Source organism: Sus scrofa, chromosome 8 (genome assembly GCF_000003025.6).
Source record: "Sus scrofa isolate TJ Tabasco breed Duroc chromosome 8, Sscrofa11.1, whole genome shotgun sequence".
In the NCBI taxonomy this organism is placed as follows: Eukaryota; Metazoa; Chordata; class Mammalia; order Artiodactyla; family Suidae; genus Sus; species Sus scrofa.
In genome coordinates this window covers 109,329,406-109,352,782 of record NC_010450.4, presented here as the reverse complement: position 1 = coordinate 109,352,782, position 23,377 = coordinate 109,329,406, and the positions used below count along the sequence as shown (strand labels likewise).

The 23,377-nt window shown below is 40.0% G+C and overlaps 1 protein-coding gene across 1 annotated transcript in view; it reads left to right on the top strand.

Annotated features, from left to right (window-relative positions):
• Nucleotides 1–23,377, top strand: part of ANK2 (ankyrin 2) — a 355,178-nt gene that overhangs the window by 309,188 nt on the left and 22,613 nt on the right. The window contains 13 exon segments of the mRNA XM_021100703.1: nt 1,921–2,017; nt 5,506–5,734; nt 6,546–6,671; nt 9,599–9,721; nt 11,677–11,709; nt 13,592–13,613; nt 16,358–16,918; nt 16,921–18,087; nt 18,090–18,143; nt 18,146–18,391; nt 18,394–19,734; nt 19,737–21,662; nt 21,665–22,594. Of these exon segments, the coding sequence (XP_020956362.1) occupies nt 1,921–2,017; nt 5,506–5,734; nt 6,546–6,671; nt 9,599–9,721; nt 11,677–11,709; nt 13,592–13,613; nt 16,358–16,918; nt 16,921–18,087; nt 18,090–18,143; nt 18,146–18,391; nt 18,394–19,734; nt 19,737–21,662; nt 21,665–22,594 (6,855 nt within the window).

Genomic DNA, 23,377 nt, shown 5'->3' with positions numbered 1-23,377 from the left:
TAAATAGTATCTTAAATTATTATACCCAATAATTCAAAATTTTCTGTCCAGAAATTGGTTATATCTTTATCATTTATCTGTTGACTACCTTTGGAAAAACAAAGTGAAGATTTTTAGTGGCTAACTGAATTTTGGTCTTTTCAATTGGAGTTTGTAGGGACTTTTGGTCAGCTGCCAAACTCCAGAAAAACATTCACAGAACATTGGTTGTCTCTGCCCACAGTGCCACAAATTATGCCTGTGTTAGAACTACATAATTTGACTGATTCATTTCCCTATATGACAATAACTACATGGTATTGGCATTAATAAATACTCATATTTTGTTGGGAGGAATAATAACCATCTCTGCTTGAATGGGTATTGTTGGAATTTTTTTCATTTCTCCTTCACCATTATTTTGTTCTCTCTTTAATTCTCCCTTCTTACTAATGAGTTTTTTTTTTTCCTGTACTCATGATAGCAAACCATTAAGACCTTACCCCGTAAGTTTAATAATACGACATAAAAAATTATTATTAAAACACCTGCACTAAAATGAGGGTAGTTGGAAATCATATGGTTCACTTATCGCCTCTTTCCCATTTACTTATTCCTGGTTATTACTTAGCATTCCTGGGTATCTTTCACATCCTTTTTGGCCCATGTGTATAAGATTAACCTTCATGTATGGACACCATAATAATGTGGATGCAAAACAAGTAAGACTGAGAAAGGTGGAATTCCCATTACGGCTTAGTGGAAACAGATTTGACTAGCATCCATGAGGATGCAGATTCCATCCCTGGCCTCACTCAATGGGTTAAGGATCCGGCATTGCCAGGAGCTGTGGTGAAGGTCACAGATGCAGCTCTGATTCAACCCCTAGCCTGGGAATCTCCGTATGCTGCAGTTGCAGCCCTAAAAAGACAAAAGAATAAAAAAGATTGAGAAGTGTCTATGGCATGCCCTGCCCTTGTCAATAATCACATAAAGATGCCACATGGGCCGAAACTCCATCGTGTCTAGTTGTAACAGGCCTCTGTTTTTGGATGGATTTGTACCAAACGATTTCTTAGATGTATTTATTAATTTTTTACAAGTATGTTAATCTAGGTATTGGAATTTTTGTGTTTTGCTCTGTTCTATGATTCTGCTTAGAACGTATGTTTTAGAGGCCTCCTAAAATAAGTCGTTGTGACCTTTGATAACCCATTCCCTTCTTTAAGAAACTGTGAGTCAAAATTGGTTTTTGTCTCAAAACATATATTTCTCCTGCAGTGCTTGAAGATAGTTTTATCCTTATCTATGCCAACTTAATCTCTCAGTAGAAATGAATGTTGGCATCACCCTCCATAGTGATTTTTCTGTGTATAGAGACTGTCCTTTACATTCAGTCATTTATTCATTCACTTTGCGGTGTTTATTGAGCTCTTAATATTTTCCAAGCATTCTTTTTTTTGCCAACCTTCAATTGCACATTGAGAAGAAATTTTATTTCTTTAAAATAATTTCATGAAATATGAAGTTCAGGAACAAAAGAATATTTGGATTTTTGTTTTAACAAAGCATTCAGCTCCTTGATTGGTCAAAGGATCTTTTAAAATCATCAACTGTATACAATTCAAAATTAGCTATTAAGAGCCTAGCAATTATAATAAAAGCTTCAGAATGTCAGGCGGAGAATAGAGTACCTAGTAATTTGAAGCAGTTATTCAAATGACCTCCCTTAAATTTAGTTCCTTGAAATATGTGTCTGCTGTTTGTTTTCAGTGTGTCATTTTTTAACATGTAGTTTTTAGTCACTTTGTTTCCATTGTGTCATCTTGAGGGGTAGGTAGGATCACGCAGGTGAACATAGCCAAAACCACAAAGACTTTATTTTTAAAATCCGGAGTCTGGAATTTTGTCTAATTTTTTTCAACAATCATATTATTTCAGGTGGAACCACTCCTGCTCAGTGGGAAGATATTACAGGAACTACACCATTAACATTTGTCAATGAATGTGTTTCCTTTACAACCAATGTGTCTGCCAGGTAAGGTTATACAGCACAGAAAACCCCGCGATGATACTGTATGTCCCCCAGGGTGTTTTGTTTCCTACTTTTTTTTTTTTTTTTTTTTTTTGGCTTTTTAGAGCTGTACCCACGGCACATGGAAGTTCCAGGCTAGGGGTCAAATCGGAGCTGTAGCTGCCAGCCTACACCACAGCCACAGCCAGATCTGAGTCACATCTGCAACCTACACCACAGCTCATGGCAATGCCAGATCCCTAAGCTACTGAGCAAGGCCAGGGATACTAGTCGGGTTCATTATCGCTGAACCACCGCAAGAACTCCATGTTTTCTGTGTTCTTTAAAGTGCTCTTTTGGTTTGATTTTGAATATAGTCTGCATTTGCCCTTATATTTTAAAGTAGAACTGCCAGTAAATGTAGTAGCAATAAAACAATAACAAAGTACAGCCAGTCAGATTAAAGAAAATAAGAGATTTTCAGCTTTGACTGTTTGGTGTAGATTCTGGTTTTAGCAGCCACTGCAGATTTTTCCAGTCCCAGAGGTCTTAGGAGTAATAAGTTTCCTGCTGTCAACAAGTAGCCTGAACTACTTTTTCCAATGGAATGATAACAGAAACACAAAGCATACCGTGATTTGCTCAGTTTAGAGGTTTCAGTGATTCTGATGCATCAAAGCACATTTACGTAGTAGCAATTTATGTATCATACATCTTTAAAAAGCTGAAGCTATCTAGTTTTATTATATATGCATATACTAACTCAATTTATTTTATTTTATTTTTGTCTTTTTGTCTTTTTAGGGCTGCACCCGTGGCACATGGAGGTTCCCAGGCTAGAGGTCTAATCAGAGCTGTGTAGCCTCCAGCCTATGCCAGAGCCGCAGCAGTGCCAGATCAGAGCTGCATCTGTGACCTACACCACAGCTCATGGCAATGCCAGATCTTTAACCCACTCAGCGAGGACAGGGATCAAACCTGCAACCTCATGGCTCCCAATCAGATTCATTTCCGCTGTTCCGTGACGGAACTCCACTAACTCAACTTATTAATATTAGTTCTCATTTGCATCATCCTTAATGAATTGCTAAGCATTTTCCAATTTAATTTGATTCCTAAACCAACTGTCTGACTTAACGTAGGGCAAGAGGCTTTATGTCCATTTTACAGATGAGAAAACTGAAGTTGAGAGTAGTTAAAGCTTAAATTCTTATTTGGGGCGGCGGGGGTGGGGGAAGTTGAATACATATGGAATAACAGTGCACAGCAATAGCTGGCTGTGGAGACACATGTTTATAGTTCCAGCCACTCGGAGGGCTCAACCATTGAGTCTCTGGATCTGTGCCTTGCCACTTACACATGTCTATACTCTAATGCCAGAAAATGACAAGTTCTGAATTGGAAAGGTGCTCGAGAGGTACCAAGATAATTCAGAGGAGGGTGTTTCATATCAGGGTGGTCAGAGAGGATGTTTGAGAAGCGGAGACTCGTGAGATGGGTAGGAGCGTCACAGGCAGATAAAAGTGGAAGGAGAATCCATGAGCCACGATGCAGAAGGGCATTGGGGGGTGGCATCCGTTGAGTCTAGAATTCAGGAATAATCTTGGAGTGTTGGTTAACAACATTATTTGCAGAAGGCCTTGTAGGATGGACTAAGAAGTCAGGAGTTATTATTTATATTATTGTGTTAATAATTTAGCCCCCAAACCATTGAAGAAGCAGCGAATAAAGTATGGTTGAATCAGGATAGAAAGGAATGCAATATTGAGTACCTGCTAAGAGCCAGGAACTCTGCTGACCCTTGAAAACAGCATAGTAAATGACACACACAGAAGAACAAGTGTTGTGTGATCCACTTAAATGAGGTACCTAGAACAGGCAAGGACATAGAGACAGGAAGTTTCATAGCAGTTATCAAGAGCTGAGGGGAAAGGGGAAATTGGAAGTTATTGTTTGATGGGTACAGTGTTTTTGTTTGGAATGAGAACATTCTGGAAATGGAGAATGATCATGGTTGCCCATTATGGTAAATGCACTTGACGCCAATGAATTGTATACTTAAGAATTGTTAAATGTAGAGTTCTCTGTGGCCTAGTGGTTAAGGATTTGTGTTATCACTGCTGTGGCTCAGGTTCGATCCCTGGCTTGGAACTTCTATATGCCACTGGCTCAGCCCCAAACCCCAGAAAAAAAAAAAAAAAGAGAGTGGTTAACATGGTAAATTTTATATTATGTGTATTTTATCACAATTAAAAAGAAGAAAGATGGACCAGGAACTTGAAGGAAGGAAAGGCTGAGAAGATAAGAAAATCTCAGAATTTAAAGATTATGGGCAGTGAGTCAGGGTGGGCATCGATGGAGAAAGGTTTCAAAGCAAGAGGCAATGGAATAAATCTCTGAAATGTACAAACAGCAAGTTGAAAAAATGCCTATCAAATGGCCTCTGCTTTTTCTGCGAAGTTATCCTTCTTAAGGCCTGAGATGAGGGGGAAGCTCTAGGGGGCATGAAGGTTTAGCCATGTTACTACACTGAAGAATAATATCTGAGGAAATCACAGATTTAGCTGAGGCTAAAAATCATAAATTAGTCACAAAACTAATCATTTCAGTGACCTGTAATCAGCAAGATTTAGGAATTCTGAGGCAAAAGCAAAATTTTTTTAAATGTTAGAGTTGATCCAACCTTGGTAACTGGTGAGTTCGTTGGAAAGGAATGATGAGATAAGGAAAAGCTAGGTAGATTTTGTTGAAGAGTTTTAGGCAATGAAATGGACAAGAAGGGCAATCAGCCCCCTCCTGAACCACCAGGGAGGCTCTGCCACAGGCACCCTCAGCCTCAGGTGCACTGAACTACCAGCCACCCATCAGCCCCCTTCCCGTCCCCTCTGTACAGCATCCCTCCCTATTCTAGTTCGTACGTAACACCCCATGCCACTCTCAACTGGGGCAAATAAAAGATTCTCATGGGAAAGGAAGGGGGCCTGGCTTAAAATTTAAAAAAAAGAAAAGAAAACATTCAGTGAGATACTGCTTGTCATAATGTCCAATACCAGGCTTACGCCACTAAAGGATTCTTAACACTGGAGATATATTTCAGAACATTAAATGCTCAGAAGCGTTTCCAGGGAAGAAAGTTATAAATACAGTATTTAATAGTTAAACACCTGGTATGTCTTTTCCTCTTTCTCCTTCCTTTCCTCCTGCCTTTCTTCCCTTCCCTGTCTGTGGTTCCTTAACTTTCTCTCATTACCTCTCTCTTGCTTCCTTCTTTTTCAAAGAATCATTTAATGATTGTATTGATCATACTGAAGGAACTAATTTGTTTTTCATGCCATTGACCTTCCTTATTTGTGGATATGGAACCTGCAGATACAGAGGCTGACCGTTTTATATGAGGGACTTGAGCATCCGTGGATCTTGGTATCTGCCGGGTTCGAGGAACCAATCCTCCATGGATACCAAGGCTGACTATACTTTAAATTTCAGATAACTCATCTTATTTCATTTTATAGGTTCTGGCTGATAGATTGTCGACAAATCCAGGAATCCGTTACCTTCGCATCACAAGTATATAGAGAAATTATCTGTGTACCATACATGGCCAAATTTGTAGTGTTTGCCAAATCACATGACCCCATTGAAGCCAGGTTGAGGTGTTTCTGCATGACTGATGACAAAGTGGATAAGACTCTTGAACAGCAAGAAAACTTCGCTGAGGTGGCCAGAAGCAGGGATGTGGAGGTACTGTGTTTGAAAAAAACAATTTATGTTAATAAGTTGTTTATACCTTTAATAATATATTATATTTAAAATAGTATCTAATAAATAGAGCCATAAAAAAAGACCAGTCAACATCTTGATCAGTCAGAAGATCAAGGTCTAAAATCAGGCATTTTTAGCCAGTTTGGACCTATTTTGAAGGGATAGTCTCAGTATGTGAGGAGATGAAAGGGTTCTTTTAAAGATCACCATGGGAAAAATTAGAAGTTATTAATAAATTTGAAGTATGTAAATGAATGTAGCAACTTATATATTTTTATCTTTCTTTATTATATTTTTGAGATGAATATTTACTTGATTTTTTCTTTTTTTGTTATTTAATAGTAAATTAGAGGAAATATATCCTTTGTATAGACATCAAAATGTGATATCCAGGGCTTTTCTACATTGCTTTTTCTTATTTTAGAATTTTCCAGCAGTGTGGGCCTTTGGTTATTGAATTCAACTAACGTGACTCATTGTGATATCAAAAAGAAATTTACATTTAGGATCTAAAGATACATTGGTTTGGGGAGGTAACATGATACACTGTTAAAAATGAGACCGTTAACATTAAATGCCACCATGCATTTGAAGATGCCCATCACCGGAAAGGAGAGGGAGTGTTGGTACGTGCTTTGTCACAGATAAGAAAATGTCAGGAGTTTAAAGGTTATTGTACATAAATTTGAAGAATTTTCATGTTCCAGGTAATACCTCCACTTCTCCATGTAAATAACAAGTAATTACTGCAGCTATTATATTCTGTGCTGCTTTTCTCTATTTTCAACAGGTATTAGAAGGAAAACCCATCTATGTTGATTGTTTTGGCAACCTGGTGCCATTAACCAAGAGTGGCCAACATCATATATTCAGTTTTTTTGCCTTCAAAGAAAACAGACTTCCTCTCTTTGTCAAGGTAATATATGCATAAAGTTTTGTATTGACTTTAATTCAAGATCAAGGAAAGCTTCGACTTCTTTTACTAGAAGAGTATTTGTTTTCCAGTCATTTCCAATTTTTTAAAACCATTTCTGTAAAATTTTCAAGTCCTCGAAATCCAACCATGTTAAAAAATTTCAAATTCAACCTTAATTTTTAGTTATAGAGTATGTTTAAAGCTAAGAATGAGGGACAGAGAGCCAATTCATTAATTAGAAATAGAAAAACTGGTCATTTAAGGAAAGTCAGTCTCCCCCCCCCCCATCTCTCTCTCCCTCTCTCTGTCTCTTTGTGTCTCTGCCTGCCTCTCTCTTTTGTGCGTACGCACATATGTACATGCATATAATGACTGAGAGAGGTCCCTATGGGGACCCTAGATCTTTTTAAAAAGTTTTATTGAATTATAGTTGATTTATATTGTTGGGATAATTTCTGCTGTACCTGTTGTATAGCCCAGGGAACTCTATTCAGTATTCTGTAATAACCTATGTGGGAAAAGTGTTGGATTTGCCAAGGAGAACGTGCAAGGCCAAGTTGGTAAAGCAAGAGAGATTTATTAAGGCAACCGAGGTGAATGGACCGAGCTCAAGATGGCGCCGGTGCCGACAGCTAAGAGATGTCAGGCTTATGAAGGATGTGTGGTAGGAGTTCATGGTGGGAACTTGTGGTGGGAACAACGAAGAAGAGGAGGAGGGGAAGGTCAGGGAGGGGTGGGGGTTGAGTCCCATGACAGAGTAATTAATTTTTGTAGGTGTTTAATCTACACAGGCAGTTTTCCACAGGCCATTGTTATTTGCTACCCAACTTGAGCCTCCACATTCTGGGAGAGGGTGTAAATCTTGCACAGGGACTGTAGCATGTTCACACCAGGTCTCCAAGATAACAGCTACATTGGGGGTGGGGGGAGGCCTGTCACCACCCTCCTGGGAACCCATCAAAAAAATGTGAAAAAATGGATATATGGATCTCTCTCTGTCTCTCACTTAACTGTTATTATTTCTTTTAAATATTTGTGCTTAAATTTTTTAATACATGATTTCACAATTGTAGAGAACAAAAGAGTTCTTGGTGACAAATTTTTGTAATAAAAGCTTTAAAAAGCCCAGGATCTCACTTAATCCATTAAGAGATTATCCCAGATAGAGGTATAGACTGTATATTCTTTCATAAATTCATTCAACAAACATTTATGGAGACACTTCATTGTACCAAGAATTTGTTGTCCAGCTTAGGAATTTGGCAGTAAAATATACGAGTTTCATTCTAGATTCCAGTTCTAAAGAGGGACAAAAATGAGTATGAGTGAGAGATTCATGAAATTAAAAGGCAGTAATAGTTCTATTTAAGTTTTAATTCATCTGTTAAGGTTTTCTCAAGATCTCTATGGAAGGCTTTCATTGTGCCATGTCTGGTTCAGTTGTTTTGTCTGATTGAAGATGGGCTCTCATAGTCATCACATCAAGCAGTACCTGCTGGGGGGCAGTGGATCCATTGAACACAAATGGTGCTATATAACTGTACCAACATTTGCTATCATTGATGTGTAGAAGTCATTCTATAAACAACACAATAGAAAAATAGGAACATGGCTTACATAAACATTTCTCCAAAGAAGATATGCAGATGGTCGATAAGCACATGAAAAGATGCTCAACAGCTTAGGGAAATTAAAATTCTAACACCAGTGAGATCCCACTCCCTATCCGTTAGGTCGACTGTTATCAAAAACAAACAAACAGCAACCCAGGAAATAACAAATGTTGGTGAGGATATAGAGAAGTTGGGAACTGGTGCTTTGATTGCTGGTGGGAACGTAAAAGGGTGTAGCCACTGTGGAAAACAGTATGGCAGTTCCTCAAAAAGTAAAGCCTATAATTAATGTGATCCAACAATTCCCAAAGAATTGAAAGCAGGGACTCAAACAGTTCCTTGCAGTGTTCATAGCAGCATTATTCCCATTTGTCAAGAGGTGGAAACATCCCAAATATCCATCAACAGATTAATGGATAAACAGAACGTTGTATGCACATAACAGAATACTATTCAGCCTTGAAACAAGTTAAATTTGCCAGACACAAAAAGACAAATACCATATATTCCTAAATATATGAGGTACTTAGAGTAGTGGAAATATAGAGTGAGAAAAGAGAATGGTAGTTACCAGTGGTTGTGGGAAGGGAGGAAAGGAATGGAAAGTTATTGTTTAATGGTAACAGAGTTTCAATTTGTGAAGGTGAAAACATTCTGAAAATGAATGGTAGTAATAATTGTACAACAATGTAAATATACTTAATGCTACTAAAAGCATGTAAAAGTGGTTGAAATAATGTTTTATGTATAATTTAACACATTTATTATAAACGAACCAAATTCTGATATATGTAGCAACCTGAATGAACCTTGAAAAGATCATGCTACATGAAATACCCCAGCCACAAGTGGACAAATATTCTATTTATACAAGGTGCCTAGAAGAGGCAAATTTATAGAGACAGAAGTTGAATAGAGGTTACTGGGTTCTGAAGGAAGAGGAATGTGGGGACTTATTGCTTAATATGTATAGAGTTTCCATTTGGGATGATGGAAAATTTTGCATAGTAGTGATGTTTGCACAACTTTGTGAACATGCTTCAAGCCACTCAATTATATGCTTGAACATGGTTAAGTGTGTAAATGGAAATGGTAAATTTTATGGTATGTACATTTTACTACATTTTTTTCAAAAAGCTGAATGATTTTTTTTTTAACCATTCTAAATGATAATCGGAAAGGGGAAAAGGAATACCTCCAAATCTTTACTTAGCATTATCAAGTGAATTTTATTTTTCCCTGACTCTTTTGAATATCATCTCATTAAAATAAATAGTAAGTATCACATGAAGACATGTGCCTTTCTCATTCAAGGTACGTGATTCGACTCAGGAACCTTGCGGACGACTATCATTTATGAAAGAGCCAAAATCTACAAGAGGCCTTGTGCATCAAGCTATTTGCAACTTAAACATCACCCTGCCAATTTATACGAAGGTATTGTGATCTGCTGTAGTGCAAGTCAGGAAATAGAGAATTTGATGTTCAAATGCTCTAAAATAAATAAAAGCAAAGACACTGACTAAATGCAACAACATGTAATAGCCATTTTTGATACCCTGTATATATATATACAGCTATATATAAATATAGCTCTGCCTTATTTCACATTAAATCCACTTTGATGGAAATGATTCTGTAAATACATATTGAAAATAGAAGAGAGACTCTGAATTTAAGGTTTAACTTTTTAGACTAGTTTTTAAAAATACAATGGTTTGACTTTGCCATCATTATTGTTTTTATGGGCCCTCTGGGCACCATACTAGTACATTTTGGCCCTACTGGAACATTATGAGTGTATTAGCTTCTGTTTACTCTCAGCTCACAGGTGGATTGTGTATTATTAAATTCGGAGCAACATCATGGTATTTTACCTTGTTGTTAAAGTAATTATCTGTTCATCTTATAACATATACTCTTTTAGGAGTAGCAAACTAATTTTCCAAGTATCTGAACATGATCTGTTTACAAAATACTCTCGTGTTAGAGGAGTAGATTTGAAACATTGTTGAAAGGAAAAATGCATTAATTCTGGGCCCAAATTTGCCTACAGGTATTACTTTCTATTCAGGCCTCTCCCCATTCCAGAATTCCCTGATTACTCTGATCAAATCAAAGAAAGCAAGGGAGTGAATTAAATGTTGAGGATCACTGTTTTTTTTATTATTAAAAAATTTTATCCAGTATCCCTTTTTAATGGAAAGCTCCCACATGTCAGTCTATAGGAGGCAGTAGCAAGTCGTCAGTGTGTATATTAGAGGTTGGGGAGCAGGATGAAAGGGGCAGATGAGACCTGGAAGAGAAATAGAAATATATTTCAAATCCTAAATCTTGACTCTGCAAAACAAAGTATGTCCCATAGTCCTTTTTTTCGCTGCAATGTATGTTTTTTAGTTGTAAACTGGAGATCAGTCACATGGAGAAAAGCGTGTAGCATCATGTTTAACATTGTCAATTCTTATTAAATGATAAAAAAATGAAATACCAGTATCCGCTCATGTAAATTTACATGTTAGTCTAGGAATTAGAATATAACAGTAGGTATATTGGCTCCAATGCTCATAATCTAATCACACACCAGTGGTGCAGAATGTACCTGGGGTTTTTAGTGCTGATGACCTTAGAGTCACCAAAGCAGAATGCCAAATAAGAGACCCCAGAGAAATAGGTACTGCTGGGGCGATCCACCTGAGTGATAAAGATGAGTGAGCTTTGTCTCTGACTTCACTAAGCTTTCAGTGTGCCCTGAAAGAAAGCATTTCCTGTACTATTACTTTTTATTTCTAAGTCAAGACATATCAGACACAGTTATTAATGTTGTGGTGGTCCCGGACAAGTTTGCATTTAGTAATTCAAAACAAAAGAAAGGCTTGCCAAACATTGTATACTTCAGACGTACTTTAGAACTTAGTAGGTCTTTATCATGATAAACTCCTAAATATTGCCTTGGATTGAAAATATTTTCACCACATGTTTATATGTGGCTTTTAACATTTTTGGCCAGTGTCTGTAATGGCTGGGATATTATCTTCACCATTTCTGTAGCCATATGCCATCAAATCCATTCAGTGTCAAACTATGAGGCTGCTGGTGATGGAACATCTGAAATTAGTGTTTATAATTTTAGTTCCTTTGTCTAATAAATTCGTATATATATAATTGTGGTTCTTCTGTCTCTTGAATCTACAGACTTTGCATTTAAATCAATCTTCTTTAATTTTTGTGCCTGTCTTTTGTAAACTGTTAGTAGGGAAAAATATGAGTAAGGTGACTGTATGCTTGCCTGTTAATGTTTGTTGTCAGGATATTTAATCTTTTCCTATTTCTAAATACTGTCTACTCTTCCTGCTCTCTTTTTTCCATCTTGCATGGCATCTTGGGGCGGCCAGGAATCAGAGTCAGATCAAGAACAGGAGGAAGAGGTAATTGTACGGCATTGTCACTTGTTAATGGCTGTGTCACTGCTATAGTCACTAATAGGAGCACATGGGTTAATCTGAGTTCTTAGAAGGGTTACACAGTTGTTCTTAGTAACGAAAGGGTCACAATTTTACCGATCCTCTCTGAGCCTCTGTTTTTTCATGTTGTGGACTGACTTCAAAGTATAGTAAAATTTCCTTATAAATCATTACCCAGTCTTTATGCAATAATACATATTATTGTGCCAATCACTGAAGACCAAACCATTATCTCAGTGGTTCTCAAAGTTGGTCTGGAGATGTCTGGAGGTCAAAACTCTTTGACTTTTAGGTCGCAAATCCTCGCAAGCTACACAGGAGTTTTTCAAAGGCTCCGTTGCCCATGATAACATCATCTCTCTGACACTCTAGAATGTGTGCTTGTGTGTACTTGGGTTCTAGCATTTGCTCAGCTTTAATTTGTAATACAAGTATTTATTTATATATGTTTTCCAAGTTTCTTAGCATTTTATGGGAGTGTAAAGGGGGTCTTAATAACAAAGTTTGAGAACCACTGAAATCAAAAACTTTATGGAGCATATGGTTCATCCATTTGACTATAATAATACTATAATACAGAAAGAACTCTGATAATAATGAGCACTTCTTATAAGGTAGGCTTTTTGCTAAGAACTCCATATGCCCCATCAACGCTGATCTCACAGTCACCCCATGAGGTGTGTGCTCTCATGTCATAGATTATGTGAGAGATGAAGAAAATGAGTCTTAGAGAGGCTACCTTAAATAAATAGCCATTCAAATTATACCTGATTCAATAGTTAAAGCAAGTACGTGTTTGTTTCCTTTCTAAAGATCTGAAAATGGCCAAACACTATCATGGAGATGAAAGAAGTCTTTGGAGAATTCCTTATACTTAACCGATTAACATCTTGCTTCCTATTTCTAAGACAATTAGTTGCACATAAATGTTCTCAAATATACTAGTTTTATCTTTTTAATGTTATTCTGATGGTTTGAAATACAAACACAAAGTAAAACATAATAAACACCCTCGCACTGACCAGCATAAGATGTAAGGCTTATCAGTTCAGAGACTGCGCCTGAATTCACTTTTTCCTTGATACCCAGGCAGTGGAGCAGGATGAGAAGGTTGGTTATAGACTCAGTGTCCGGCTGTGTGTAACCAGATACACAGGAAACTCACCACAAGACTGAAGTCATTCTTTCCCTCATCTGTACAATCAGTCTCTGTCTTACATATTCAATTTCCTTTCTGTGGTTGGTGACCCGATCCCCAAGCTGTTCAAAATGATACCTACAAATGTTGTTGAAAGAGCAACACAATTTTGAAACCAACTTTGCTATGTTCACATGACTTTTTCCATTAGGTTTTTCTGTCGAATGTTTTCAGGAACTATTCAGGGCAATAGATCCAGTCTATATTCTTTGCAGGATTTGGAATTCTGGCTTGTAACTAATAATGAAACTTCTTCTGTAGACTGTGTCACCCTGGCATGCTCTTTGTTCTTGCCTTCATTTTCTCACCTAAATTGACCCCTGCTGTTTAATACCTATTTCACTCTTTTCTTGGCCTTTTCCGTGGTATGTATGTCTAACATCAAACACACCTGGATCGTATCCTCCCAGGAGTAACCTGTTAGGAAGGACTTTCCATCCATAATGTCCGGAAGGAGATTTGCTTTTTTTAAGTTAGGGTAAGAATCAAGGAGACTCTCAGGAGGAACCCTAGCAAAGTACTTGACCTTCCTCTACCTTATGGTGTCTCCCATGTGTGTAATTGTAAATAGGAGCTTATTGTGCACATCAGGGGGTGTGAGACAAGATGCTATGTGTAACCATTCAATTTATGTATGTTTTCTTTCAGATCGATATGACATCAGAAAAAAGTAAGATTTTACGTAAAATTGAGTTTGTTTGAAAGCTGGCTACAATAAAGAAAAGCATGAATTAAGATGCAAGCTAGTTGCCATTACTAACCACTATAATAATTACATTTTTATAGTATCCTTATTAATCATTATTATATATGTAGAAAAGCAGCTTGGCCAGTTCAATTATGGATATATCTACTTTGTGAGCTGATTAGCAGTAAAATGCAATGATTATTCATCTAAGCATTCACTTTCTTTTGGATAGCCCTGTTAACCCTGCTATTGCTGTTATGCTTGTTTAGAAACCCACCCTACCGTTTTTTGTCCATTTGTTAGCATAACATTGTCACCTCATTTTTTTAAAGAAAGCTTTGATATGACAGTATCACTTTGATATCAGGCAACACTGACTTCATTAGCGAGCTCATTATTTTTGTAGGCTCCATCTGCAAAAGTGATACTGTCTTAATAGTTCCCAGCCAAAGCTGACTATCCCCTCACCCCACCCCAACCCCTTGCACCTCTTACTGTGGTGAAGTGTAACTGACTTCTCTAGGGCTGAGGTCTAACAGACTTCGGTGAAAACTTTCTGAAAAAAGTAAAAACTGAGAAAGCAAAAACTAAAACCTCCTGGATGAAATTATGTATCACAACAGTGTGTCATAATAGGGCTGATTGTAAAGGATGATGCAAAACTCAACATGATCTAGTACAGAGAGAATTGGTTTCTACAGACCTTAAGAGAGCTGTCTTAGAGCTCATATCAAGTTTATAACATTTGATCAAACTTTTAGTTCCTTGGCCTGTTTCTAGTGATTCTAGCTTCTTGTGTGGGAGAAGATAAATTTTTCAGGTTTCTTTGTTGCTTTTATGCCACAGATGCTCTAGGGGAAAAAAAATTAATATGTAATGTTTATTATTCATTTGAGGATTTAGTTTGATTCACTGTATTTCAGTGTGTTACTCCCAAAAAGAGAAAACTTGGAACCATGTTTGATGTGATCACCAGGCTGTATGCAATCATTCTCAGGCTCTCTCCCCCTTTTGAAGTCCAATATAATTCCCTACTAAGTTATTAAATTGACAGTCTCCTTACTCCCATGTTAAACCAGTATTCAGAACTAGAATATTTGAAATTCTGGATGTTGACTTTGGTTTATATTTGAGCAAATCTATATTTATATAAATCAGTTTAATGTATCTTTATATATGCATTTTCATAGGGTATATCTCCTCAACAAAATCTGATTCTCTCAAGAGAAGGCACTTATGTTTATAAAAAAAAATGTACATTGTCATTGCCTTCATTAATTCCTTTTTGAAATGGACTTTCTTATTCCATGTTTTCTTTGGGACTACTGCCTTTTTTCAAAAGGACATTTCCTTTGTTCCTTGGATACAGGCTAGTAGGAACTAAAAATTATTCCATTCGTCTGGCTCAGTCATTTTTTAAAAAAAGTTACTATATGGCTATAATGCCATAGATCCCTTCTAGGTATTATGATTGTTTTCAAAATTTCCCATATAGACTGATGTTTGCCTTTTAGTATAAAGACAATCATAAAATAATCTTCGTCTAGGTATGAAATGATCTCCAGAGAAGGGCTCTTTTAAAGGGACTCTTTTCTAAGAAAGGTTTTCATGAGTAAATCCTAAATGAGTTTGAGTTTCCCTCCTTGCCTTTAGTGGGTGCAGGCCCCCACTCCCTATGCTTCCAGCGTACTGCATGGAGCATCTTATGTCTGGACTTGTAGGGAAATGAATACACTTCATCACAGTAATGTTTTACATATTTGTTCTAATTTCTTACCATCCTCCTGCCTGTGCATTTCAGCAAGGCCGCCTCTCCCACTAGTCTTATTCCACCTTTGCTTTGCATGGAAATAACTTGGCTTTTACATAAACTGTGCGTGTGTCCTGTGTGACTGTCTCTGATTTGGGTTGCCATGCATCACATTTTAACTTTGGACTCACATATAAGTTTAATCACAATTGTTGGTTTTTTTTGTTGTTGTTGTTGTTTTCTTTCTTTTCCTTTCTTTCCCTCCTTGGTCTGTCCATTACATGTCTAAACAAGGAGGTTGCTCCAAGGAAAGGACCATGCCTCTAGCACAAGACTTGTTTGTTTCATTGTTAGGTGTGAATTTCCCTTAGAGGAAATGCCGGTTTGCAGCTGATTCAGATCTATTTTATTTAGTCATTGTATATTGGCAGAACTAAACATACTGAATTATCATCTTACATGAGTCCATAATGTATATCCGTCATTAGAAGGTATTCTGAGTTTGCTACTGCTGGCTTTCTCCTAGAGGAAATCAACTTTCTGCAATTTCTAATGCTTTTTTTCCTTTTTTTCCCCATGTTTATTTTTTTTTTCGACATTGATCTGTAACATCTGAACAATCTTGAGATATCTCTGTGTAATTTCACTGCGTTCGTTCTTTGTTTTGTGATTTTTGTGTGTGTGAGCGTCTTATTTGTTACAGCTTTGTTGTATGCGTGGATGTGCTACAAGTGAGAAAATTAAGCAAGTTATTTCCTGCTCATTTTTCCTTTTCAGTTTTTTTTTTTTTTTTTTTTTCGTTAGCCTTGCTTTGCTTTTGTATCCTGAGACCCTGTGGATCCACCATTCCCAGCCCATTTTGTTGTCCCTCCCACCACACCAGGAAAAGACACTGTGTCGTTTCAGTCCTGATGACATTTGCCGATATCTTTTTTGATTTCCATTTTACTTTCAATGTTTTTCATTCACATCAAAGATGATGAGACAGAATCTACAGAAACATCTGTCCTGAAAAGTCACCTGGTTAATGAAGTTCCTGTCCTGGCAAGTCCGGACTTGCTCTCTGAAGTTTCTGAGATGAAACAAGATTTGATCAAAATGACCGCCATCCTGACCACAGATGTGTCTGATAGGGCAGGTTCCCTTAAAGTGAAGGAGCTGGTGAAGGCTGCCGAGGAAGAGCCAGGGGAGCCTTTTGAGATTGTTGAAAGAGTTAAAGAGGACTTAGAGAAAGTGAACGAAATCCTGAGAAGCGGAACCTGCGCAGGAGATGAAGGCAGTGAGCCCAGGTCCCAGCCAGAGAGAGAAGTAGTGGAAGAGGAGTGGGTTATTGTCAGTGATGAGGAGATAGAGGAGGCGAAGCGGAAAGCACCTTTAGAAATCACCGAATATCCATGTGTAGAAGTTAGACTAGATAAAGACACCAAAGTCAAAGTAGAGAAAGACTCCCTGGGGCTCGTGAACTACCTGACTGAGGATCTAAATTCCTACGTGCCCCCACACGGAGAACCACTGCAGATGGAGCGAGAGCTGGCAGGAGAAAACAGGAGGCACTGGGTCCTGGCAGGAGCTCTGAGAGTGAAGGGAAAGATGCCCCCTCCGAGGAGACACAGAGTACCCAGAAACAGCCTAAGCCAAGCCTGGGAATAAAGAAGCCAGTGAGAAGGAAATTGAAAGATAAACAAAAACAAAAAGAGGATAGTTCACAAGCTAGTGCAGACAAAAGCGAACTTAAAAAAGGTAGTTCGGAAGAGTCATTAGATGAAGACACAGGTTTAGCCCCCGAGCCTCTTCCTGCAGTAAAAGCTACATCCCCTTTGATAGAAGAAACTCCTATTGGTTCCATAAAGGACAAGGTGAAGGCCCTTCAGAAACGTGTGGAGGATGAACAGAAAGGGCGAAGCAAGTTGCCTGTCAGAGTCAAAGGCAAAGAGGATGTGCCAAAAAAGATAACCCACAGGACGCAGCTAGCTGCTTCGCCCTCTCTCAAGTCCGAGAGGCATGCACTAGCCTCTAAACCAGAAAGGCACTCTTCTCTTTCCTCCCCTGCAAAAACTGAAAGGCATCCTCCAGTATCACCATCCAGTAAGACTGAGAAACACTCACCTGTGTCGCCCTCTGCAAAAACTGAACGCCACTCTCCTGTGTCATCATCCAGCAAAACTGAGAAACACTCGCCCGTGTCACCCTCAACAAAACCCGACCGCCACTCTCCTGTATCCTCTGCTACAAAAACAGAAAGACACCCACCTGTTTCACCTTCAGGGAAGACAGACAAACGCCCCCCTGTATCGCCCTCTGGGAGAACAGAGAAACATCCGCCGGTGTCACCTGGCAGAACAGAGAAACGCTTGCCTGTTTCACCAGCCGGAAGAATGGAAAGGCATTCGCCTATGTCAACCTCTGGAAAAACCGAGAAGCACCTGCCTGTGTCACCTTCCGGGAAGACGGACAAGCAACCCCCTGTCTCTCCCACCTCAAAAACAGAAAGGATCGAAGAGACGATGTCTGTTCGGGAGCTGATGAAAGCTTTCCAGTCGGGTCAGGACCCATCTAAACATAAGACTGGGCTCTTTGAGCACAAATCGGCAAAGCAAAAACAGCCACAAGAAAAAGGCAAAGTCCGGGGAGAAAAAGAAAAGGGACTGACAGTCACTCAGAAGGAGACACAGAAAACGGAGACTCAGACAATCAAACGAAGCCAGAGATTCCTGGTCACGGGACCCCAGAATCCAGAAGAGCAGCCCGTGCTTCCTCCATAGGGTTAAGAGAGAAGAGGGAGCTGGAGAAAGGGGGAAAGCTCTCAACCACAAAACACCAGAGCCTGTTCAGTCAGCACCTGAAGAAGAAAGCCATAAAGTAGAAAGCCCCAAAGAGAAGCTAGCTGATGAACAGGGAGACATGGATCTCCAGATCAGCCCAGACAGGAAAACCTCTACTGACTTTTCTGATGTCATCAAGCAGGAGTTGGAAGACAATGACAAATACCAAGAGTTCTGCCACAGCGAGGAGACGAGAAGGCGCAGCTTCACTTAGACCAAGTGCTCACTAGTCCTTTCAACACAACCTTCCCACTAGATTACATGAAAGAGGAATTCCTCCCAGCCCTGTCCTTGCAGAGCGGTGCTTTGGATGGCAGTTCTGAAAGTCTGAAGCATGAAGGGGCAGCTGGCTCTCCCTGTGGCAGTCTGATGGAAGGGACCCCCCAGATTAGTTCAGAAGAAAGCTATAAGCACGAGGGCCTAGCAGAGACCCCCGAGACAAGCCCCGAAAGCCTTTCTTTCTCACCAAAGAAAACTGAGGAGCAAACTGAGGAAACAAAGGAAACGACCAAGGTAGAATCACCACCAGAAATTCATTCTGAAAAGGAAGATCCCTCAACCAAAGATGTTACAGACAGTTCGGCAGGGCAAGGTGCTGTAGTCACTGGGGGCACGGAGCCCTCTGCTGAGTGTTTGCTGAAGGAGGCCACCCTAGAACCTTCCAAAGACACATGCCCCCAACCAGAAGATGAAGGCCTTGACAGTCAAGGTGAATCATTAGCAAAAGAAACACCCAAAGGACTGACTGAGGGAGTGCCCCATGGTGAAGATCCACTTACACATGTTAGTTCAGCCCATGAGAAACAAACTGATACAGAAGCTCAGAAATCCACAGCCAGCAAGCCCTCGGATGAGACCGCAGCCTCACCCCTGCCAGATGCTGTCGTAAAGACAAGCCCAGGGACTGAATCAAAGCCCCAGGGAGTCATTAGAAGTCCCCAAGGGTTAGAACTTGCCCTCCCTAGCCGCGACAGTGAGGTCTTCAGCCCTGGGGCTGATGAATCCTTCGCAGTGAGTCACAAAGACTCTCTGGAAGCCAGCCCAGTGCTAGAGGACAACTCCTCACACAAAACTCCTGATTCTCTGGAACCGAGTCCTCTGAAAGAATCCCCTTGTCGTGACTCTCTTGAAAGCAGCCCTGTTGAACCAAAGATGAAGGCGGGAATTCTCCCAAGTCAGTTTCCCCTTCCTTCGGCTGTTGCCAAAACAGAACTCATCACGGAAGTGGCCTCTATGCGGTCCCGGCTGCTCCGAGACCCGGACGGCAGTGCTGAGGATGACAGCCTTGAACAGACATCACTTATGGAAAGCTCAGGGAAGAGCCCCCTTTCCCCTGACACCCCCAGCTCCGAAGAAATTAGCTATGAGGTCACACCCAAAACCACGGATGCCGGCACACCAAAACCAGCTGTGATTCCTGAATGTGCAGAGGAGGATGACTTAGAAAACGGAGAGAAAAAGAGGTTCACACCTGAAGAGGAGATGTTTAAAATGGTAACCAAAATCAAAATGTTTGATGAACTTGAACAAGAAGCAAGCAGAAAAGGGACTACAAAAAAGAACCCAAGCAAGAAGACTCTTCTTCGTCCTCTGATGCAGATGTTGAGTGTTCAGCAGACCTGGATGAACCAAAATGTATGGAGAGCGTAGAGGATAAAAGCAATGCCCCCGTGGTGGTAACAGCAGAGAGCAGGAAAGCATCTTCTTCCTCAGAAAGTGAACCTGAGTTGACCCAGCTGAAGAAAGGTGCTGACTCTGGCCTTTTACCAGAGCCAGTTATTCGAGTGCAACCCCCTTCCCCACTTCCATCCAGCATAGACTCAAACTCCAGCCCCGAAGAAGTACAATTCCAGCCTATCGTTTCCAAACAATACACTTTCAAGATGAATGAAGATACTCAGGAAGATTCAGGTAAATCAGAAGAAGAAGAAGGTTGTGAATCTCATTTACCTGAAGACAGTCATACTGTTTCCACTAGCGGTCCGGAAATGTCTTATGATGATGTAAACAGAGATGCTGATCAACCAAAAATCTGTGGTAGCTATGGCTGTGAGGCTGAGAGTCCTAGCAGCTCGGCCATTCCTGTCACTTTAGGTCTCCACAGTTCCACTGGTGAGGATGTCCATGAGCAGCTAGTTATCCATAAGGAACCATTAGCTCTCCAAGACACTGGTGAAAAAGACACAGAAGGAGAAGAGCTGGATGTTTCTAGAGTCGAAGCTCCTCAAGTAGGTTACCCCACTGAAAGCTCTTCATCTTCGTCTTCTCTGCCTCATTGTCCAGCATCTGAAGGAAAAGAATTAGATGAAGATGTAGTCTCTACATCCTCTGCTACAAAAATGGAGGTCACAAAAGCTGACCAAGCTTTTGAGAGCTTACCAGATGACTATTCCACTCAAGACTTGCCTAACACTACTCAAACAGATAGCTCATCCTTGGATGTCCCAGTGTCTGACCCAACAGAGACTGATGACATCTCTGATCCTCAAGTCACAAGCCCTTATGAAAATGTTCCTTCTCAGTCTTTTTTCTCCAGTGAAGAAAGCAAAACCCAAACAGATACAAGACACACAAGTTTTCACTCTTCTGAAGTGTGTTCTGTTACCACCACATCTTCTGTTGAAGAAGTAGTGGTGACAAGCTCCTCTGGTAGAACTGTTTCAAGCCAGGAATCTAATCTTGAGGACCAGAACTTAGAATGCAAACAAGAGAGCCCCTTGTGCGAAGTGCAACCAGATGGAGCCCCCTCATCTCTAGAGCCAGCTGCACCAACTACATCAACAGTTGTTGGTGAACAAATAAGCAAAGTCATCATCACAAAAACCGATGTGGATTCTGATTCCTGGAGTGAAATTCGTGAGGATGATGAAGCCTTTGAGGCTCGAGTGAAAGAGGAAGAACAAAAGATATTTGGTTTGATGGTAGACAGACAATCACAGGGTACCACCCCTGACACCACTCCTGCCCGGACCCCAACTGAAGAGGGGACCCCAACCAGTGAGCAAAACCCTTTTCTCTTTCAGGAAGGAAAATTGTTTGAGATGACCCGAAGTGGTGCCATTGATATGACCAAAAGGTCCTATGGAGATGAAAGTTTTCACTTTTTCCAAATCGGGCAAGAATCCAGAGAAGAGACTCTCACTGAAGACATGAAAGAAGGGGGTACTGGCACTGAGCTCCCACAGCTGGAGACATCAGCTGAGTCATTAGCACCCTTAGAATCAAAAGAAACAGTGAATGATGAAGCAGACTTAGTCCCAGATGACTTGAGTGAGGAAGTAGAGGAGGTACCCACTTCGGATGGTCAACTTAACTCCCAAATGGGGATTTCAGCCTCCACTGAAACGTCAATGAAAGAGGCTGCTTCTGCAGGGGCTGAGGACCTCCCCTGCATTCAAATGAGTGATACACCTTCTCTGTCCCTTGTGAAGCAGGCAGCTTGCCCTGACTCCCCTGAACCGTTGTACAAGTGCAGTTAGATTTTTCCACAGTCACTAGGTCCGTCTATTCAGATCGGGATGATGAATCTCCCGATTCTTCTCCAGAAGAACAGAAATCAGTCATTGAAATCCCCACTGCACCCATGGAGAATGTGCCTTCTACTGAAAGCAGATCCAAAATCCCTGTAAGGACTATGCCCACTTCAACCCCAGCATTTCCTTCTATGGAGTGTGAGAGTGCCCCTTCTGAAGGTTTTCTACCCAGCCTGGATGAGGAAAGTCAAGAGGATGAGACAAAACCAAAGTCTAAAATCCCTGTGAAAGCACCTGTCCCAAGAGTTGAGCAGCAGCTTTTGCATCTAGATTCATCTCTACAAGAGACAGTGGCTCCTCAGGGACAGGACGTGACAAGCAGAGCACCAGACAGTAGAAGCAAATCTGAATCTGATGCCAGTCCTTTGGACGCAAAGATCACATGTCCAGAAAAAACTGGAAGTTACACTGAGACGGATCTGGAAAGCAGTGAGGGGACAGAGGAGCTGGAGTTAGAGTCAGAAGACGAGACCACGAGACCAAAGATATTTGCATCACGATTGCCAGTAAAAAGCAAAAGCACAACCTCTTCCTGCAGGGGGGCCACGAGCCCCACAAAAGAAAGTAAAGAGCATTTCTTTGACCTTTACAGGAACTCCATAGAATTTTTTGAGGAGATTAGTGATGAGGCTTCCAAGTTAGTGGATAGACTTACACAGTCAGAAAGGGAGCAGGAGTTAGTTTCAGATGATGAAAGTAGTAGTGCTCTGGAAGTTTCGGTAATTGAAAATCTGCCACCCGTTGAGACCGAGCAGTCAATTCCTGAGGACATCTTTGACACAAGGCCCATTTGGGATGAGTCCATTGAGACTCTGATTGAACGCATCCCTGATGAAAATGGCCATGACCATGCTGAAGGTATTTGCCAGCCACTGGGATTCCCTGTGCTACGCATGTCATAAATTTGATAGAGTTTTTTTGTATGTCTGTTTTATTTGGTGATTTGTGTCTCATTTTCTTTAAGCTTTCTGTAGTGGTTACTATGTTTGTGTAAGCCCTTTGTGTTTTGTGCTTCCTCTGTATACTCTTGTCTGTGGTTACAATCTCAAGATTGAGTAATGAGAATGCTTATGGAAAACATAAATATGATTGACAGGCAACGGTGATCTTGCCTTTTCTCTAACCGCTGCACGTGAGGCCATGCAAGCTTTGAGTTTTGTTGTTCTGACGTTCCAGGCTTAGCCTCAAATTAAGCACATGAATATATTTGGTTTGTTTCCTACTGTGAGGATTCGTTGCTTTTTCTTCTTGCCTTTGGGTACTTTAAAATTGTAAGCACTTAATTTTATAATCATTAGAAAGCCATTTGCACAAGAAGATTTAACGTTATCATGAAATTCCAATTGTTACAATTTGTTTCTAATTCAGAAAGGTTGGATTTCAGATACCATTAGTAAACACTGTAACAAGAAAACATAAGGTGAAAACATGCTTTTCATTAATGTGGTAGGTGAATGGAGAATGTGCTCGAATTAGATGAAGCAGACAACAAAAACTCAAACTTTGCATGATTTAAGTTGACTGTGAGGGGATGATGGCTCTTTGAATTATCAAAAAAAAAAAAAAAAAAAAAGAAAGCAAACCATAGTTAGCTTTAGCCTCTGGTCTTCCAATATCTCTAAAATAAAGACTATTGTTCCG